The 17,241-nt window shown below is 41.3% G+C and overlaps 1 protein-coding gene across 23 annotated transcripts in view; it reads left to right on the top strand.

Annotated features, from left to right (window-relative positions):
• FNBP1 (formin binding protein 1) overlaps positions 1–17,241 on the top strand; it is an 84,044-nt gene that overhangs the window by 26,623 nt on the left and 40,180 nt on the right. For all 23 annotated transcript variants that reach the window (XM_090121288.1, XM_090121287.1, XM_090121289.1 and 20 more), the window contains exons 2-5: positions 402–517; positions 4,885–4,941; positions 7,493–7,640; positions 16,756–16,818. In XM_090121288.1, the coding sequence (XP_089977414.1) occupies positions 402–517; positions 4,885–4,941; positions 7,493–7,640; positions 16,756–16,818 (384 nt within the window). The remainder of the gene's footprint in view (positions 1–401; positions 518–4,884; positions 4,942–7,492; positions 7,641–16,755; positions 16,819–17,241) is intronic.

Here is a 17,241-nt window from a genome sequence, read left to right as displayed (position 1 = left end):
ATTTTTTAGACTAATAGCAGAGTTGTTATTTAGGTGTAGATCTCAGATTCTCAGAACTTCTAAGAACTCCTCAGTGTAAAATAAAATAAAATACTGGACAGGGAATCCATTTCTTGTCATTTGTCTTGTCATGTGTTTGCATTAGAAAGCTGTGTTTGGTGAAAGGGCCAGGATTTCTGCAATGGAAGTGTTTTAGAAATGAAAAATGAAGAGCATTACTGATGTCATGTTAAGATGCAGATTTCTGTTGGTGTAAGAACCTGTGCTGCTGAAAAAAAATGTCTAACTGTGGTAATGGGAAATATTAATAACAGTATAAAAAGTGATGTGAGCTTTGGAAATTATTTTCAGTTCCTTTGGTTCAATGAGACTGAACTTATTTTTATTATTATTCCTTGCAGGACCAGTTTGACAATTTAGAAAAGCACACGCAGTGGGGTATCGATGTTCTGGAAAAATACATCAAGTTTGTCAAAGAAAGAACAGAGATTGAACTCAGCTATGCAAAGCAGCTTAGGTAAGTTGGCATGCAAAGGTCTGCACTTAGGGTTGCATCTGTTCTGCAGTCCTCTGTAAATTCATGGTGCAGTGGTAGTAATTTGCTCGTTTATAATGGTTGCTCTTAAGTGGAGAATAGCTTTAGTTTGAAGATCTGAAAGCTAAGATTAATTTAACATAATGTTTTTATCTCTGATAAAAAATCATGTGCTTTGTAACAGAGAAGTCATTTGGGTGGCTGAGGAGCATACTAGGCTTACTCGTGATGTACTCATGGGCTTTGGGGGACAGCATTGTAATATTTCCCATGAAACTATGACTGCAAATAAATTCTGAAGAGTTTAAGAATTCAACACCACGATGATAATTTGCTATAGGACTAAGTTTAGGGTTTTTTCTTTTTTTTGTATGACAGGCTCATAAACAGCGTTAGAGAAACTGCAGGCCCGAAAGTCAGTCTCAACACTTGGAAATTTAGTCTGCATTTGAGTCAGATTGCAGCCTAAGATTTGTAGTTTGACAGTTTTACAGTCTTGCCAGAGTTCTTGCAATGTGTCTGCTGAACAGAGCAGAAATCCTGTGGATTTATCTTGAGCAGCTAAATTACTAGAAGTTCTTGCTGGGTGTTTTTTGGCATGAACTTTGGGTTGTAGGTAAGGATACGAGGATATGTGAACCTGCACCAGAAAACTGGACCAGATCCAGGGAGAAGGGAGAAGAAAGGGGATGAAGAACCCTCCCACAGTGGCTAGCTCTTAGCCTGAGAGAAGGAGTGGGGTAGTGGTGGGAATGGTGGCTGACTGGTGGGGGGAGCACAGGGCTTCCTGACCCCTCCAGTGCATCCATACCTTTTGTTGTGTGTGATTACGTCCATTCAAACTCCTCCCATCTTCTCAGTATTGATAAAGAATGAGATCTGTGCTTCTGGTTGATCTGTATACACACAAAGCACAATGTCTATTAAAAAAAAAAAAGCCCAGATTTTTTTTTGATGCTGTTTTTTAGAATGGCTCCTGAGATGAGCAATGGCCTGTTATTTACTAGGGGCTGGTAGTTGATAAAGGCCTGCCTTTATGGTTATGTGTTTTCTCAGGGGAATGCCACAAGGATTCCCCAGGGTAGCTGCTATAGACAAGCAGGAAATTGAAAATGAGTTGTGCAGGAACAAATTGCTCACATCCTATGGAGATGAAGCTGAATTACAAAGGCAAAGTGAGCTGGAAGAAACGTAGTATGAGTAAACCAGGAAAGCCCAGCACAGTATCTGTGTGAGTAAGTCTGTCTTACAGAGAGTGACACCCTTGAACCACTGAATTTCTTGGAATGATGAATTTTAGGTGTAAGAAGCATAATTGCGAAATCAAGTGAATAAACAATATGTTTAAGGAAAATGGGAGATAGTCACAGACAAAGCTAGTCAGAGGCTGTGAACCCCCAAGTTTCATCTTTTATCCTGTCCCAGAATTCCAGAACAAACTTAGTCTTGTTCTTTTTTTTTTTTTTTCCCTCTATGTTTAATTTCGTGCTCATAGTTACATCTGTGCCTTCCCCCATGGGTAAGATTTAAAGACAAATAATACATTCATCCTTGAGGAGCCCTGAAACACAGTGCTGTTTGGAGCCATCTGAGAGTTTGAAGTATAAAGGGAAAAAGGCAAAGCAGACCTGTCAAATGTTGAGATAAAACAGTTCTGGCCATTAAAAATAAAAATAAATCATACATCTGCTTTTAATAAATTTCCCCAAGCCTGTGGCAAACCTTTTGTGTGTCTCATTGGTTTAGTGTAAAAGGGCTGCTGTGGAGGGTTCACTTATTGCTGCATTTTGTTTTGAACTTCAGCTGGATATGGACACGTGGGGCACTGCTGCCAGTGACAAAATGGTGCTCCCTTGTCCTCCTTATCTAGCTGCCTACTGCACACAAACTGAGCTTCAGAAAGTGCCAAAAGTCTAATGTGAAGATGGATAGATAGCTTTGAGGAGGACAGATTCAAAGAAAAATGCCTTACGTGTCAGGATGCTTTGGGAATTGAGAACCTCTGATGTATGATAGATGTGGGAGGAAGAACAAGATGTCAAAGAAGTGGAGGTAAGGAAACAAAGAAGCAAGCTGGAAGGGCAGAAGAGTGATGCTGAATGAAAGGCAAACAAATGTGAATCACAGGCAGGTGCACAGGCTAGCACAGACTTTTCTGAATTGCTATTTTATTGCTGATCTGTCCTCTTATGTCTTAGTTACTTCTTTAATCACAGTTAGATGTGAAGGTCATTGCTTTATGAGCTTGAACCTGAGAAGTACCAATATTGTGGCCGTGACACTGTAGAACTGCATGCTGAACTTCAGCATGTGAGAGTCATACTGGCTCTTAATGGATTCAGTATCACTTCTGGATTCAGTATCACTTCTGTTTTTTTGTATGTATCCTGGTTAAAGCCTTGCATGCTATTTTGATGGGGGAAAAAAAGCAGAGGAAAAACATAATTAAATCAAAATAAATAGAACACCTGTTTTCTGAGTGCATTACAAAGTACACAGAAACCAATGAGATGTTTAACCGAGTTGCTAATCCTTACTATATTTTCTAAATTCTTTTCCTGTGAAAGCACATACTTCCTGCTGGTCTTTACCCCAGCCCAGCAGCATTTCTGTACCTTCAGAAGCTCAGAAGACAGTAGTTTGTACATCAGAATTAACTGGGTGGCACAATACTGAATGAAGGGAGGCATGCATTTTGTATGTGTGAAAATACCTTATCGTGCAGTCTTCAATGTGTTTCCTTGTTTTTCACTTTCCTCTTTAAGCAGATTTATGCAGGCCTTTCTGTGCTGCATACACTATTTGTAAGACTTACTGTAACCTCGCAGAACAGTTTGCACAATACTTGCTGTGCTGATATTTAATTGAAACTGCTGTACACAGAACTAGAGAAAAGCTCCTTGTTCCAGAGCATCCTCTTCTCAGAGAAGGCACAGGCTGGAATGGAGATACTTATTTGGGGGCCTCCCAGGAGGAGTACTTATGTTTTGAGGAACACATGTCTGTGCAAGTCTGACAGCTTTCTGGCTATTGCTCTGTTTGGGCAGATGCTGCTTAATTCCATAGGGGAAAAAAAACATGAGTAAGAAATGTGAGGCAAGAGGACCTCCTGTTTCCCAGATAGCAGTAAAAACAGCATGCAATAGGGATTGGGTTACATCCCTGAAAAAGCAGGGTTAGTAGTGGTGTGTGTTGTTTTGTTTTTCAATGAGATGCACTCTGGGAGTTCTCCAAAGAGTTTGCCATATATAGGCCAGTGACATTTCATAGTCCCTCTGAAAATGATTCCATCAATACCACTTGAGTGTCATTTGGAATCAGTAAAAACAACTTGTAAAGTTAAAACAAATGGTTCCTATTTCACTGAGAGGTAACAGAGGCTGCAGGAATACAGAAAGGACAGAGGCTGAGTTCAGAGTGCAGGAGATCCCAATGCTACAGCTCTGAAAAGATCTTAACTGCTGGGTAAGATTTATCAGCTCTCAGGTTTGCATTGTTTAAAACAGGTGTGGAGTTATATTTGCTGTAGTCCAAGTATGCCTTGTAATTCTGAGCTTTAAGCATCAGCAGGATGTGCTGAATGATGAGCAGACAGTACACATCCTTTAAAGCCTAGATTTGCTGCTGATTGGGGGCTCACATTTAACTTCTAGAAAATGAAAGCTATGTTGTAAGGCAGATGTGCTAACCGAGTTATGTTCAACTTCTTTATTCAAGATACAATCACTGGAAAAGCATATCAGTATTTTAAAATGGAATCATTAGTTGGATATGTAGTGATGAGATGCAATCATCTCTGCTAATTGGGATAATCAAATTTCATATTTCTGCCAGCCATGAGTTAATGATCACAAAATGATCCCCGTTTTATAATCCTGGTGCAGCTTCTCACAGCTTTCCTAAGATTGCTTCTCTTCCTTGGAAGCATCCTGCAGGAGATGAGCAGACTTGCTTTGTCACGAGTGTCACCTGCAGGAAATGGCACCGTACTGAGCTGGCTGCTTTGGGTATGGAATAGCACCTTCTGCTGGGTGCACTTACAGCTTGTCTAAGGATCAGTGAGAGGACTGTAAAGTGAGTGGGACTCGTGTTTCAGCAGAGCTGGAGCTCGGATGCATTGACTTCCTGACTTGAGTTTATGCACTTCTCAGGTCCTGAACTTATTGCAGTTACTCAAACTGAAGCACAGACATGGATGGGCCCTGCAGGTACTGCTGCAATACAGCCACACTTCTGGCAGGGCAGATAGCTGGTGAATGCAAACCAAAACTGAAGCATTTGTGTGTGCATGTGAGTACTATCCACTTTGCTTGAAGGGGATTTTTAATTGTATTTGTTTTTAATTTTAGGAATCTTTCAAAGAAATATCAACCCAAAAAGAACTCCAAAGAGGAGGAAGAGTACAGGTGAGTTCATGAGGTACTGCTAGGTGGGCATGCATGATAGAGGAAGGGGAAGGCTCTGTCACCTGCTGGGATTTGCCTAGTCAAGCAGTGCAACACAAAGGTGGTTCCTGTTATTAAGGAGTGGAGTTTTAAGGAAGTTTGGATTTGCCCAGTAACTGTTCAATTCCCTTTAAATGTTCTGGGTACTGTCTTTTATTTTTTTTTCTATGTACCTTAAAATCTTCAAGGCAGACTATTCAATCCTGCTTCTTTGAAGTGAATGACCAAACTCTGATTAGCTCCAGCAGCAACAGAAGCCACTGTTAATTTTAGCATGAAATTTGGGCAGCCTGTGCAAGTATTAAATTACTCAAATGACTGACAAGGCAGATTAGTATATTACTTAGAGGATCATATAATAACACCACAAGAGAAGTCGGTGGCTCTTGAAGGGTGGGAGGTGCAGTTTGTACAGGCAGCATCCTGGAATGGAGGGACACATGACTGGCAGCCACTGAAGGATGCTGCATCACCCAGCTACCTGCTTCTGATTCAGATTGTGTCTCTCTGGTGGCCAGGGACTGACGTAGCATTTGCAGAGAGCAACTGCAGTGTCAAAGCACAGCTCCTTTGCTCTGTGACACTGGAAATGCATATGGATGATAGTAAACCGTGCCATGAAAAACATTCCTTCCCTTGATCAAAGTTATTCTGTAAAGAGAACTTGCTCGAAGAGAAGCTTTCCAATGGATGGGCTGCATGTCAGAGTTGAAACCTTTTCCTTAGAGCACTCTGACTTTTTCTAAAATTACTCCACTTCAGTGTTTTGTAATTCATCAGCTCTGCATGGAGGCACCATAGAACATTCTGACCCTGCAGCACTTTACTGCAGGAGGCTGATCTGCTTTCTTAGAGTCTAGCAGCAGACTTGAACCCTTGACCTTGAAATCTGAAACATTTCACGTGAGTTTGGATTCAAGTCCAACTCTTTGGAAATACTGATTTAGATTTTTGGGTCAGGACCCCTTCCCACCTGCTGTGTACAGCTACTCAAGTCATTCATATTAACCAACACAATGGCCTCTTCATTTTGCTTTTAATTTATTTTTAGTAACATTGTGTGGGAATCAGTTATTGATGCTGTTGTTTCCTAAAACACTGATAGTTACACAAGGAAGCTCATATTACCAGCACAATGGCTGTTTTTATTTGTACTTGGGATTAGGAAGAAATGTGCCTTTGGATAGCTGTACCATAAGTGGTATCCATTTTGATACCATTCACTCAATAATTTTGAGTTTACTAGTAGGTTTTGTGGTTTTTTGTTTGTGTTTTTTTTTTAACACATCTTCATCTGCTGTAAATAGTGCAGCTAAATGACTCACGTGATGCAACATAGAAGATTCTGTGCATCCCTTGACCTTTTAAATGGGGTGTTCACCTCAGCATACTTCCCCTGTGTCTCTAAATAACATCTGGGGGTTTGTCATGCAGCCTTTGGGTGCCTTGGATGCTGCATTCAAATAGTCTAAAATCCTGTTTTCAAGCTTACTGTCAGTCTAAAGTTCTGTTTTTGATCCCCTATCTTACACAACTGGGATGTCCCTTGAGGCACCACAGCTTGGCTGTGAATGTAGCTGCTTAAATTGGTTTGGGTTTCTTTTCTTAGGTATCTTTTCCTGTTTTTTCTTTTTTCTGATGCCTTTCATCCCCAGTCATACTATTCCTCTTTGTCCTCTAAACCTCTCCCCTTTTTCTTTGGATCTTCACCTAAAGATGTTTTTATTGCAGGTGACTACTATTAATATTAATAGTTTTGCTAATATGTACAAGTGCAGTGCTTCAGAACAGCTGTCTTCCAGCTGACCAGCACAAGCAGGGGAATTTAAATACAGCTCTGTTGGCTCACTGCTGAATAGGCCAGTGACATAATCTGCTGTTTTTGAAACTTTCTGCACAGATGTTCGTTTCTCCCTTTAAATAACAGATGAAATGTTGTGCTGGAGATTATCAAATACAAAAAAATAAACCTTGCAATGGAAGGTTTAAATATAAAATGTACGTGTTTATGGTGAACATGTGGTCAGTGAACTCACTATCTTTCTGAAAAGCTTGTAAATTAGAGCTGATCTACATCCAGTTGGCACTTGGAAAAGTTCTCTTTTCTGTGCTATGCTACCAAAGGCTGGTTGTTTAGGTTGGATTTTGCCAGGTAGGATACATTGGTGACTCTGTGCTGCGGAGTGCAGGGCTTGAAAGAGTGTAACTCAAAAATGGTGAGTAAAGATTAGTGTAGTGTAGTGAAGTCCCGGAGCTGTGCTGATCAAACATCTGACACTCTGAAAGTGCTGTATTTTAAGAGCTGATGTCAACTGTCTACATCAAGATTAATTTATCAGACAACTGTCAGTGTTTGGGGTAGGCTTTCTTTTGAAAAATTCTTTCATGTGAAACTGTGCTAATCTGTATTTAGTCTCATGCAGCAATTGTAGATGTTTAAGAAGGATTCAACCTCCCTTTTCAGTCTGGAAAGAAAGGGACTAAAAGCAAAATGCATTTTTGTCCTCTGCAGGTACACATCAACTAGAGCCTTCCTAGCCACTTTAAATGAAATGAATGACTATGCCGGACAGCATGAGGTCATTTCAGAGAACATGACCTCTCTTATCATTGGAGAGTTAACTCGCTATGTGCAGGAGCTGAAACAAGAGAGGAAATCGGTAATTGAATGTTTTTTATTATTCACAATTGCTTGCTACGTAAGACAGATAATTAGTGGTAGTGGAGTTCAACGTTAAGCAAAATTAATCTGCAGTTAATAAGCTTCATTAATGAACCAGGCATTAAAAAAGTGGGTTATGTGCCCTGGCCAAATCGCTGAACCATTTGAATGATATGTTATAAAATCAGACAGCTACGCCTTCAGGAGAATGCCTGCTAAATAAGGTCAGAGACCCATCTGTGCTTAAGGCTCTGCTAGCCAAAAGCTTGCGTAGGGAAGAGTCCAGCAGCACCATGTGAAGCATGAAATAAACAGAGAAGCTGTATTACTAAACCGATTGAGACAATTAATAGGAAGTTGATTCACGTTTTCTTGCTTCTCAACCAGATCTGAACAACCAAACTTTCTTAAAAACAGACTTCTAATGGGAACGACAGGATCTGCTTTGTTTTGGTGGTAGTGAGGAATCTTTTTCTTTCAACTGGTCACTCTCTAGACTGCTAAAATTAGGAGTTTGTTAGTACTTTATTTTAAATAGTAGTTTATGAACCCGTGTGCCTGCCACTATGAGTGTTTAAAGCTGATTAATTTGCACATCACCAACTATGAAAGGCATTTAGTTGAGATGTGATGGGCTTTTTCCCCTGCCTTGAATTCCTATCCTTGGAATGGGCATAAAGTGCTGCTTGTAAGCATTATTGTTAAAAATACTTGTAAACCAGATATGACATAGCTAAGCAAAGTTCAGCAGGCAAGGGAGCATCGGACCACATCTCTCATTTCCATACAATAGCCAAACTATTGGAAAGTGAGAAGTACTCTTGCTGGTCCAGTGAAAACGTAAACGTTTATAAATAGCCCCAGTAAACATTAAGGATACACTGAAGTGCTTTGCAAGACTCCAGTCTGAAAATGTCCATATTTTCCCAAGTTTAGTATGAGAATGTCTGCAATGGAATATAAACCATTATACCTTTCATTTGCAGAATGGTGTGTAGTCTTTCAGGAGCATATTTGGCCAGCAGCATGGAAGTATGTTTTGCATATAGCTGGGATAGGAGAGTGACCTCAGCCATTTCTGTGACCTTTTGTTCTGTGTGAACTCTGTACAATATGCAAAGCCACAAAAGAGAAAACAATCCGTATGGCATTTGCCTGTCACTTCTAATTTTGTTACCTGATTTTTAAATTACAAGGATTTATAAAGTGATTGGGATACCTATTAGATGTTTAAAATGGAATTATGAGGGGCTTGGTATCTTGTAAAGAATGCAAGCACTAACTGTATTGCTTGTTTGTTTTATTTGTAGAGCTTTATTGTAAGTTTGGCTCACAGCATGAATGACAAGCAAACTATTTTAGTATCAGTCCAGCAATGCACCATAGGAACAGTAAAAAGGATCTGATGGTCTGTTTACCTGCTGCTGGTGATAAGTCAGCTTTTAGCAGAAGGCAGCTGTCTGTCATGGTTGCTTGTTTTGCTCTTGTAACATGAGTATAAACTGTGTGAATTATGAATCCTTGTCTGATTCCTTTGGACTTATCATTTGTGAACAAATGGTGTTGAAAAGGAAATTGCTTCTCCCTTCAGGCATATTTCATATCGTAAAACACAAATGCATCAATCACACTCGGATCTGCACGGCGATTGTTGTGGAAATATCACAGGTCTGATGCTCTGGCAAAACCTCATGAGATACGAATTGATGATTAGCCTGGAGTTTGTAGAAATGTTGCTGGCAGAGCTCTCGTGCTCACTGTTATCAGCTCACTGTAATCAGCTGTTGAGTAGAAGCTGCTGTAAGTAAAAGGTGATCCTTCCTGAGGTTAGGACCACAGAGGAATTGGGAGACTCATATTCTTCTTCAGTCTTGTATCATTTGGATTGAGTATTCAAGTGTCTAAATACCTGTAAAAAAAAAAAAAAAAAAGCAATGTCAATCACAAGTTCAGTCTTATTTTGTTGTGCATTCTTCTTCCATAGGATAGTCCCCACTGATGTTAGCCCTGCATCAGGCTATGTGTTTTGTCCCTGCAGTCTCTGGAGTTAAGCATCCACCCTGCCTCCTCTTTACCTACGTTGTCTGTACGTAAGATGGAGAACTCCCTGCGCTGTTTCAGTTCTTCCCTGCTCTCCGGTGAAGTGAAACTCTTAGAAGTACAGTTCCTCACTTTCACTTCTTTCTGGAGTCTCTTGATCTTAGACAACACGTGCTATTGTGTCGTCTTCAGCAAGGATCTTATTGCCTGTTTTCAAGCTGGAATGTTGGTTCCAGGCTTCTCAAGAGAGATAACTTGGGTATTTTCTCAGCTCTGGCTAAGGAAGACCCTCAATGCTGTAATGTCTCTGGATAGAAACTCATACATTAATTTCTGGGACAGTTCTGAACTCTGCTTGCAAGCCTGGGTCTGACTCAGTCCTCTCTGGCAGCATCTGCTCTCTGTCTCTAGTAGCCACTGCTCTCACATCAGCTTTGCTAAAAATGTATTTGGGAGTCATGAACTATCCCTCTTGTTACTGCTTCTGCTTTCACCTCTGCCTCCACCTCCCCTCGGGCATCGGCTGGCTCCATGCAATTGAGCCTGAAAGTAAAGTGCAAGCCAGCAGGTCTGCTGCAGACTGAACTGGTGCAGCACTGGGACCCTGTGGTTGGGAGAGAATTTACCCGGTGTCAATACGTTCCATTTTGTGTTAGGATAGAAGCAGAGCAGGGAATGAATGCATCCTTATGGATACTGCAGGGGTAAAAATGGTCTGGTTCTTCATAGTGGAGCATATGCACCCTCCCTGTGTGCATTCATACTGGGGGTGTACGTGTCAGAGAGCTTTCTGTTTCTTGTAGACTCTCAGGTGTTGATGAAAAGTAAATAATTGGAGGAATTCTGCAGCATTCATTCATTCTGAATAGTGCCCTGTTCTGCTAATAGACCTGTGGTTTTCAGCAGGATTTCTCATGGAGTGTTGCACTGTGCAAGCATGAAACAGGATGGCAGAATACAGCCCTGTCATGTGCACAATGGATTTTCCAATCTGAGCTATGGATGTGCTTTAGGCCTTTGTATGGAACACAGCTGCATTTTGTGCTGCAGAGATGCAGAGAAATGTTGCTGTCTTCCAGAAATTACAAACTCAATAGACAAAGACTGTAGGATGAGGAGAAGATGTGTTGAAAGGAAATGCTTTGCCATGCTTCAAACTTTGGGTTGATTGCATTCAAATTGAGCTTTCCCCAGCTTTTGTTCTGTTACCACTTGCAGTTTATGGCCCAAATGAATGGAGGTAGAGGTATTTAATTCAAATAGAGAATCTAAATTAGGAATGAATAGGAAGTTATGTTGCCAGGTTGAAGCTTGTAGGAACTGTTGATGACCAGAAGGAAAACTTTGGACACTGTGGGAGATTCTGAGAAGGTACCCAGCTTTGCAGTGTGACCTCAGCAAGCATCAGGGTGTGACAATGGACACCATACCTGCAAGTTACTCTAGACGTTATTGTTGGTGTCTTCTAGCTTTATGCTCCTTAGTGTCCCTGTTCACACTTCCAGGTGGGCATGATCAGCTCGTTCTGTTTGTCTGGTGCAGCTAATGTAGTCTTTGGAGCCTGAGAAACATGAGTCTTGGTCGTCTGTGACTCACTGGCCTGCACCACTCCAGGAGACAACTGAATTAACATCAGCTTTGTTTAGATTCAGACTTGTTTCAGCAGAGTTGCATGCTGAGGTGAATAATCTTCATTCTGAAGACTGCACAGGCTGTGTCACAATACTAAGAAGAAGCTGTGATGGACGTGCAAAGATAGGTGTGTGTTTCATGTCACCATTCACAGGACTGTCTCATACTGCGTTATCACCAATGAGAATGGCAGGACCTTAAGACCATGTTGTTATTCTTGGGAACAACGAATTCTCAAGAGGCTATTTCCTATCTCTGCTGTCAGGGAAGGAAAAGCATTTGTCAAGGTTTTCTGCGAATTAAGCTGGGAAAATGGAGGAAAAAATAATGTTCTCTGACTTCCGTCTCATCGATGCTTTTGTCACTGGTCATTATTTTAAGTATCATTTGTGACAAAAGCGTAGATAGTTTGATAGAGGTCAGGAAGTACTGCATTGGTGGGACTGACTTTATATTGTCCATTCTTATGAGCTGAGGATGCCTGTTACAAAAAGTCAAAGGTAACTGGTTTCTGCACATGTAATCTAGTTTGAACATGGAAAACAGAAGGGAAAATGAAATGGCCTTGTACTATATCATCTCTCTTCAATTCTTGAGCAGGATGTTGGCAGATGAACAGCGTGCTCTGTGTATAAATGAACTAGAATAGTTTTTCTGACTGTATTGTGTATAATATATGTATTTTTCTCATCTTTATTTTTATAATTTAAGCAAATGGTAATGTGCAGGTCTTAAATCTAACCATGCAGTCAACTGCTGTTTACTTCCCTAAGAAAAACAAAGCTTAAATTTTTTAATTTTTTTTAAGCCTTTCATAAGTCAGTTATTCCCTGTGGTTGGGTTTTGGTCCAGCACCATCAGCCCTGCTGTCACGCTGGTGTTCTGAGTTGCTGAGGCAATCCTTTCATTTAACACTGCCCAGGAGCTCTTCAGCAAAATCGCTGCATTGCGTGGTTCTGTGTGAGACACTTGTAAGTACATCTTGCTTTTCTTGGAACGCTCTCAAAGGGTCTCTCAAAGAAAGTAGATAAGTCATCTTCTACCAAGCTTTTCTTGTCTGCTCCGTGAGTCTGTGGCTCTATCAGCCCTTGTGGGTACCAAGAAAACTTGGCAAACATCTCCCCCTGCTCCTGCTTGTAGTGGTGTTGGCAGTAACAGGCGTTCTATTGTAGGTGACTTGCTAGCTGCTCCCAGGGCTTTCATCAGCATGGCTGAAATCTGAGCCTAACAAAAGTCAATGAGAGTTTTGTCCTGATTGCGCAGCAGCCGGGATTTCTCCACAGCTGTTACAAATACAGCATGGTGACAAGGAGAGCGCACCGACTGGTATGGCTTGCTTTAGAAATGAAATGCTTGGCATACAGTTTGTTGCCTGGATTTCCTGCTCATCCTTTACTATACTGCAGCAAAATTTTCCTTCAGCTGGGATCCTTCAGAGTGTCTGTATGTGGATGGAGGCACCTGGCAGTGGGTGGCCATTGCTCAGAGCACCCTCAGCATCCTGAGGACACTGAGCTTCAGTGCATAAGGAAAAAGGACAGCTGTGGTCACATAGCCAGCGTGGCTTGGGCTTTGCTGCTGTGTTTTAAGCTATTTAGTAGGTCTAATACTTGGATAAAGTAGTTTTCAGCAAAATCTCAAAGTTGGCATGGTGATTGCTAGCGTAAGTCTCTTAAGTGTAGATTAAAAGGTGGTTTGGGGAGATAAAGTAATGAACGCTATCAAAAACAAACCTTTCACTGTGTTTTTTTATTAATAGTTGACGTGCTTGCAGCTCTTTGTCTTATAGCCTTCTTGTTGTTACATTGCTCCCTCGATTTTCTTCTGTGCAGCTTTTGTAACCTGTTGTACCACTGATTTTATTAAACCTGCCTTACAGATGTTTGTTTTTTTTTTAATCCAGAACTGCTTTTTCATGTGCATTTCCAATGCTGTGGATGTAGAAAGGAGTCTGGAGAAAACTGCAGCACTGAAACAACCAGCACCACTGTTGGAAATGCCTGAGTGGCTGCTTGGAGTGTGATTCATTACCTTGGTATCTCGCTTGTGATCTGAAAGGCTTTAAATGGAAAGCCTGATTAGGGTGTATCAGTTTGGCTGTTCAATTTGGAGGAGGAAAGAAGTCTGTATTATATCAACTATTCTAAATTGATTACTGTAATGTGCATGACTAACTGGGATGGTAGTTTTCCATACCATTTGCTGAATCATTCGTTGAGTTCCTGTTTGCTCAATCACCATGTATAGAATAACCAATTATTATTTCATTTGATTAGGAAAGAAAAAAAAAAATCTTTAAATCGTGCATCTTGAAACCGTATCAAGAAGGAAATGATCTTTATTTTTACTAAATTAAAAAATAAAAAGAAGCCCAAACAGCTGAAAGGCATTTGCTGCATCAGAAGATTTTGAAGTATGTAAAAGGAAATGGGATTGTGGAAGTTGAAGATAGTGAGGGGTTTGAGGAAGCTGCACGCTTCCTGTATGAGTCCGAGCACATCACTGAACTGTGGTCTCAGGCTTTCTTAACCATAAAACTGGGACAGTGACAAAAAGGCAGGTAGCTGAAAGGGCATCAGTGCTATCACTGCATCTAAAAGTGATTTTTTGGGGATGCAGAAATGATTTGCAAAAGCAGAAGCGCTCTGAATACATGGTGCATTCTTCATCGTGTGCTGCTCTCTCCCCCCAGCAAGGATGTATGGGTGTTAACACAATGAGAACTGAGAGTTATGAATAGTTTTAGATAACAGTTGAACTTAGGAAAACAAACAGACTGTTCAAGTGGAGTTTCCAAAACATGGTTCACCTGCGTACGTCAGGCTGTCACTGGTTGCACTATTTAATAATCCTCAGAAAAGCCCATTTTATACCCCATTCCTGTAGAAGGACATCTCAAAAATGCAGCAGAATATGAACAGCATGCAGCCTTCCTGCTCGGAGTGTGTAGTTGGGCCAGTTTGTAGCTAATTCCCTAAGACAAAGCAGGAAAGAAGACGGATGGCTCCTGCAAAAATGAAAATTACGCTGCTGATTAACAACAAAGGAGTTTAAAAATAGGAGCTGAAGGCAGTTTTGTTACTTGATATGCTCTTAATTTCAAGTTCATCCTTCAGCCCTCGCATGCAGCTGTGTTGTGTTCAGTAACGGGGTGTGTTCTTCCCAGAGGCTCGTTGGCAATGCTGGGCTCCAAGCAGCACGGCTGTTCTCTGATCCAGTCCCTTCAGACCAGCAAAGTCAGAGGTGGAGGAGAGGGAAGCACACAGGAGGGGCCGAGGGAGGCGGCAGGCAGGAAGTGCAGTGTGGAGACAGCCAAGCTGGTGTTATTTGTTTTGCTTCGCTGTTCAGGATTTCCACATATTCCATGCTTATCAGCAGAATGTTTAAAAATGTGGCGTTAAATTGCAGTTGTTCCTTGGGATGGTTTTCTTAAGCTCTTAATTACAAAAGCAAGCCTGAAATTGTGAACGTTTCAAATCCTCCTAGCAAGGAAGATACAGCACAGGGTCTCACACAGCATTTAAAGGAAATGGGAATCTGCAAAAGGAACCGAAATCTGCTTGGAATTTTCCCCCACCGCCCAGCAGTTTCACAGTCGTGTTTGTGATTAAATGTCACAGTGCAGTGACTGAGCTTTGGAGAAGCATAGCATGGTTTGAACTCCCAGGTATTGTCAGAGCTGATGACAAATGGGGCTGGAAATCACTTGTCTGCACTTCCCTCGGCCCCACTGCTGTATGTTGGCTGCTCATGGAAGGTGGGACTGTGGTGGTTGATCTGAGTGCTGCTGTGCCCACAGTTAAAGCATCAGTGACACTGCCTCTCTCCTCTGCTTCAAGAATGGTTGTGTAGAGGCGGACACCATCCAGAATGTGGAAACTGTTGTGTCCCGTTGTTCATCTCACAGCTACACGCAGCTCAGTGTGTAGCAGTGGGGATTGCACCTAACACTGTCTGGAGTGATTGGGGCCGTGCACTGCTTGTCCTTTCTTGCAGACACATGGAGGCTTATTATGATTTTAAGACAGTGGAAGTCTATTGGACATGGTGTGAGAGAATTGCAGTTCTGTGGCTTTTTACTTCTCTTGCATTCGGGCTGGCTTGTCTGGTGGAGGCTGAAAGGCAGTGGGGAGGCATTGCTAGAATGATTTACTCCAGAAATCTGCTGCTGTGACAAAGGGAACAACCTGCTGCTGCAGCGGGAAGTGCACAAAGTCCATCATGGCCAGTTGGGAAGAGACTGCCTGCAAGCACTTCATAACTGTACTGGTTTGTGGGAGGCTTCTGTTCTGAACTTGGGGGTTCTCTAACCTGACAATGTTGATGTCATGTCACCTGAGATGCATTTAGCATCTGATTCTGAACATGCCAGACAATGCGTGCCTGTTGCAGGGATTAATTAGCAATATCAGACCTTTATTGCTGAAGTTTACTCTATAAGACCATGTCTGTGTTTGAGTAAAGCATCCTATTTGTTAGTAAATAACGCAGTGGGTAGGCATCTCTCGTGCTATTATAGATTGCTATTTATTTTGCAAGGTGGTTTGTAAGGAGAGCAGCCTGTTGTAACAGTTGGCTGGGTACTGCATTCATATTCCTGGTCCCTATTTACAACTGTCATTGATTTATGCAGTGATCTTTGACAAATTGCTTACCCTGAGGACAGGCGAGGTGTGTGGATGATGAAGGGAGGAGTATGTAAAGCATATTAGGTTCTCTGATGAAGACCATTGTGTAAGAGCTAAGAACTGCAATTTAAACTGACTGTAATTAATATAATTATGAGCCTTGCTCTAAAAGGCGTGTCAGGATAAGTTCCTTGTCACTCATTTCAGAGCTTCTCTAACACCACGGTGTGCACACAGTGTATGGGAGACAATGGTTGCTGGGGGACCCAAAGCATTGAATATCTCTAGAGAAATCAAGAGTTGGATTTACGAATGCCCAGGGATTAGGAAGAAGAGGTTTTCTGTTGAGTCTGAATGGAAGTCAGAGCCAATACCAGTTGTTAGAATGTGCTAATCAGGGGCATCTTGGTAAATTCCACGCAGAGAGAAATTTTATTGTAGGGTTAATGTACAGTCAGTAACCAGAGAGATCACATTCACCTAAAAGTGCTTCAGATTTCACAGTATGAGAAACCAATAATTACGAGATACAGTGAATAATGCAAGGTAGAATTGCTAAAAGGATTAATTGGATTTAAACTAACTAACCACTATAATAAATGCAAATACACATCTGCAGCCTGCTGAGACATCAGATAGTCATCATACACCTGCTCAATTTACCAGGGTTGCAGAACATAACTGTCATAATAATTTGTTTTATTCTGGAAAATTATATTCTGTTCTTCATTGCTGGTAAGGAGGCCCTTGAACATAATTGGCAATTTGGTCCTTTGTTGTTCAGAATGTTTCCTTTTCTCTTTTTCCAAACAGCACTTCCACGATGGCAGAAAGGCACAACAACATATTGAAACTTGCTGGAAACAACTTGAAGCTGTAAGTGGAAATTTCCTCAGATGTGATTTTTAAGTCATTTCTATACTGTTTTTGCAGAGTGTTTCGGAGTTCATATTTAGAAAACAAAGGGTATATGGATAAAAGCTGGAAAATGTGATCTTTTACAACTTCACTGCCTAAAATACAGTGGTAGGCATGGCGGTTTGTTTAAAGAGTGCATTTGGCTTTCCATGGGGTCTGTGTATCACAAGTAGCATTTCGCTGTATCTGACTTGAAAAGCGTGCTAAGCGTTAATCAAAGTGCAGCGTCCCTGAGGATGCTTTTCAGATACTCCTCTGTAAGCTGAATAGCTCCATCCTGCATGCATAAATCAAATGCTATCGTCTCCTGAGTAAAGGGCTGTTTCTCAGAAGTAAATGCACTGGTTTGGACTTCAGCATTCATTATGAACTGGTGAGAAA

This window comes from Phasianus colchicus, chromosome 19, assembly GCF_987193195.1.
Source record: "Phasianus colchicus chromosome 19, bPhaCol1.hap1.1, whole genome shotgun sequence".
Classification (NCBI taxonomy): domain Eukaryota; kingdom Metazoa; phylum Chordata; class Aves; order Galliformes; family Phasianidae; genus Phasianus; species Phasianus colchicus.
The sequence above is the reverse complement of the archived record's forward strand: the minus strand, read 5'-3'. Positions and strand labels throughout refer to the sequence as shown.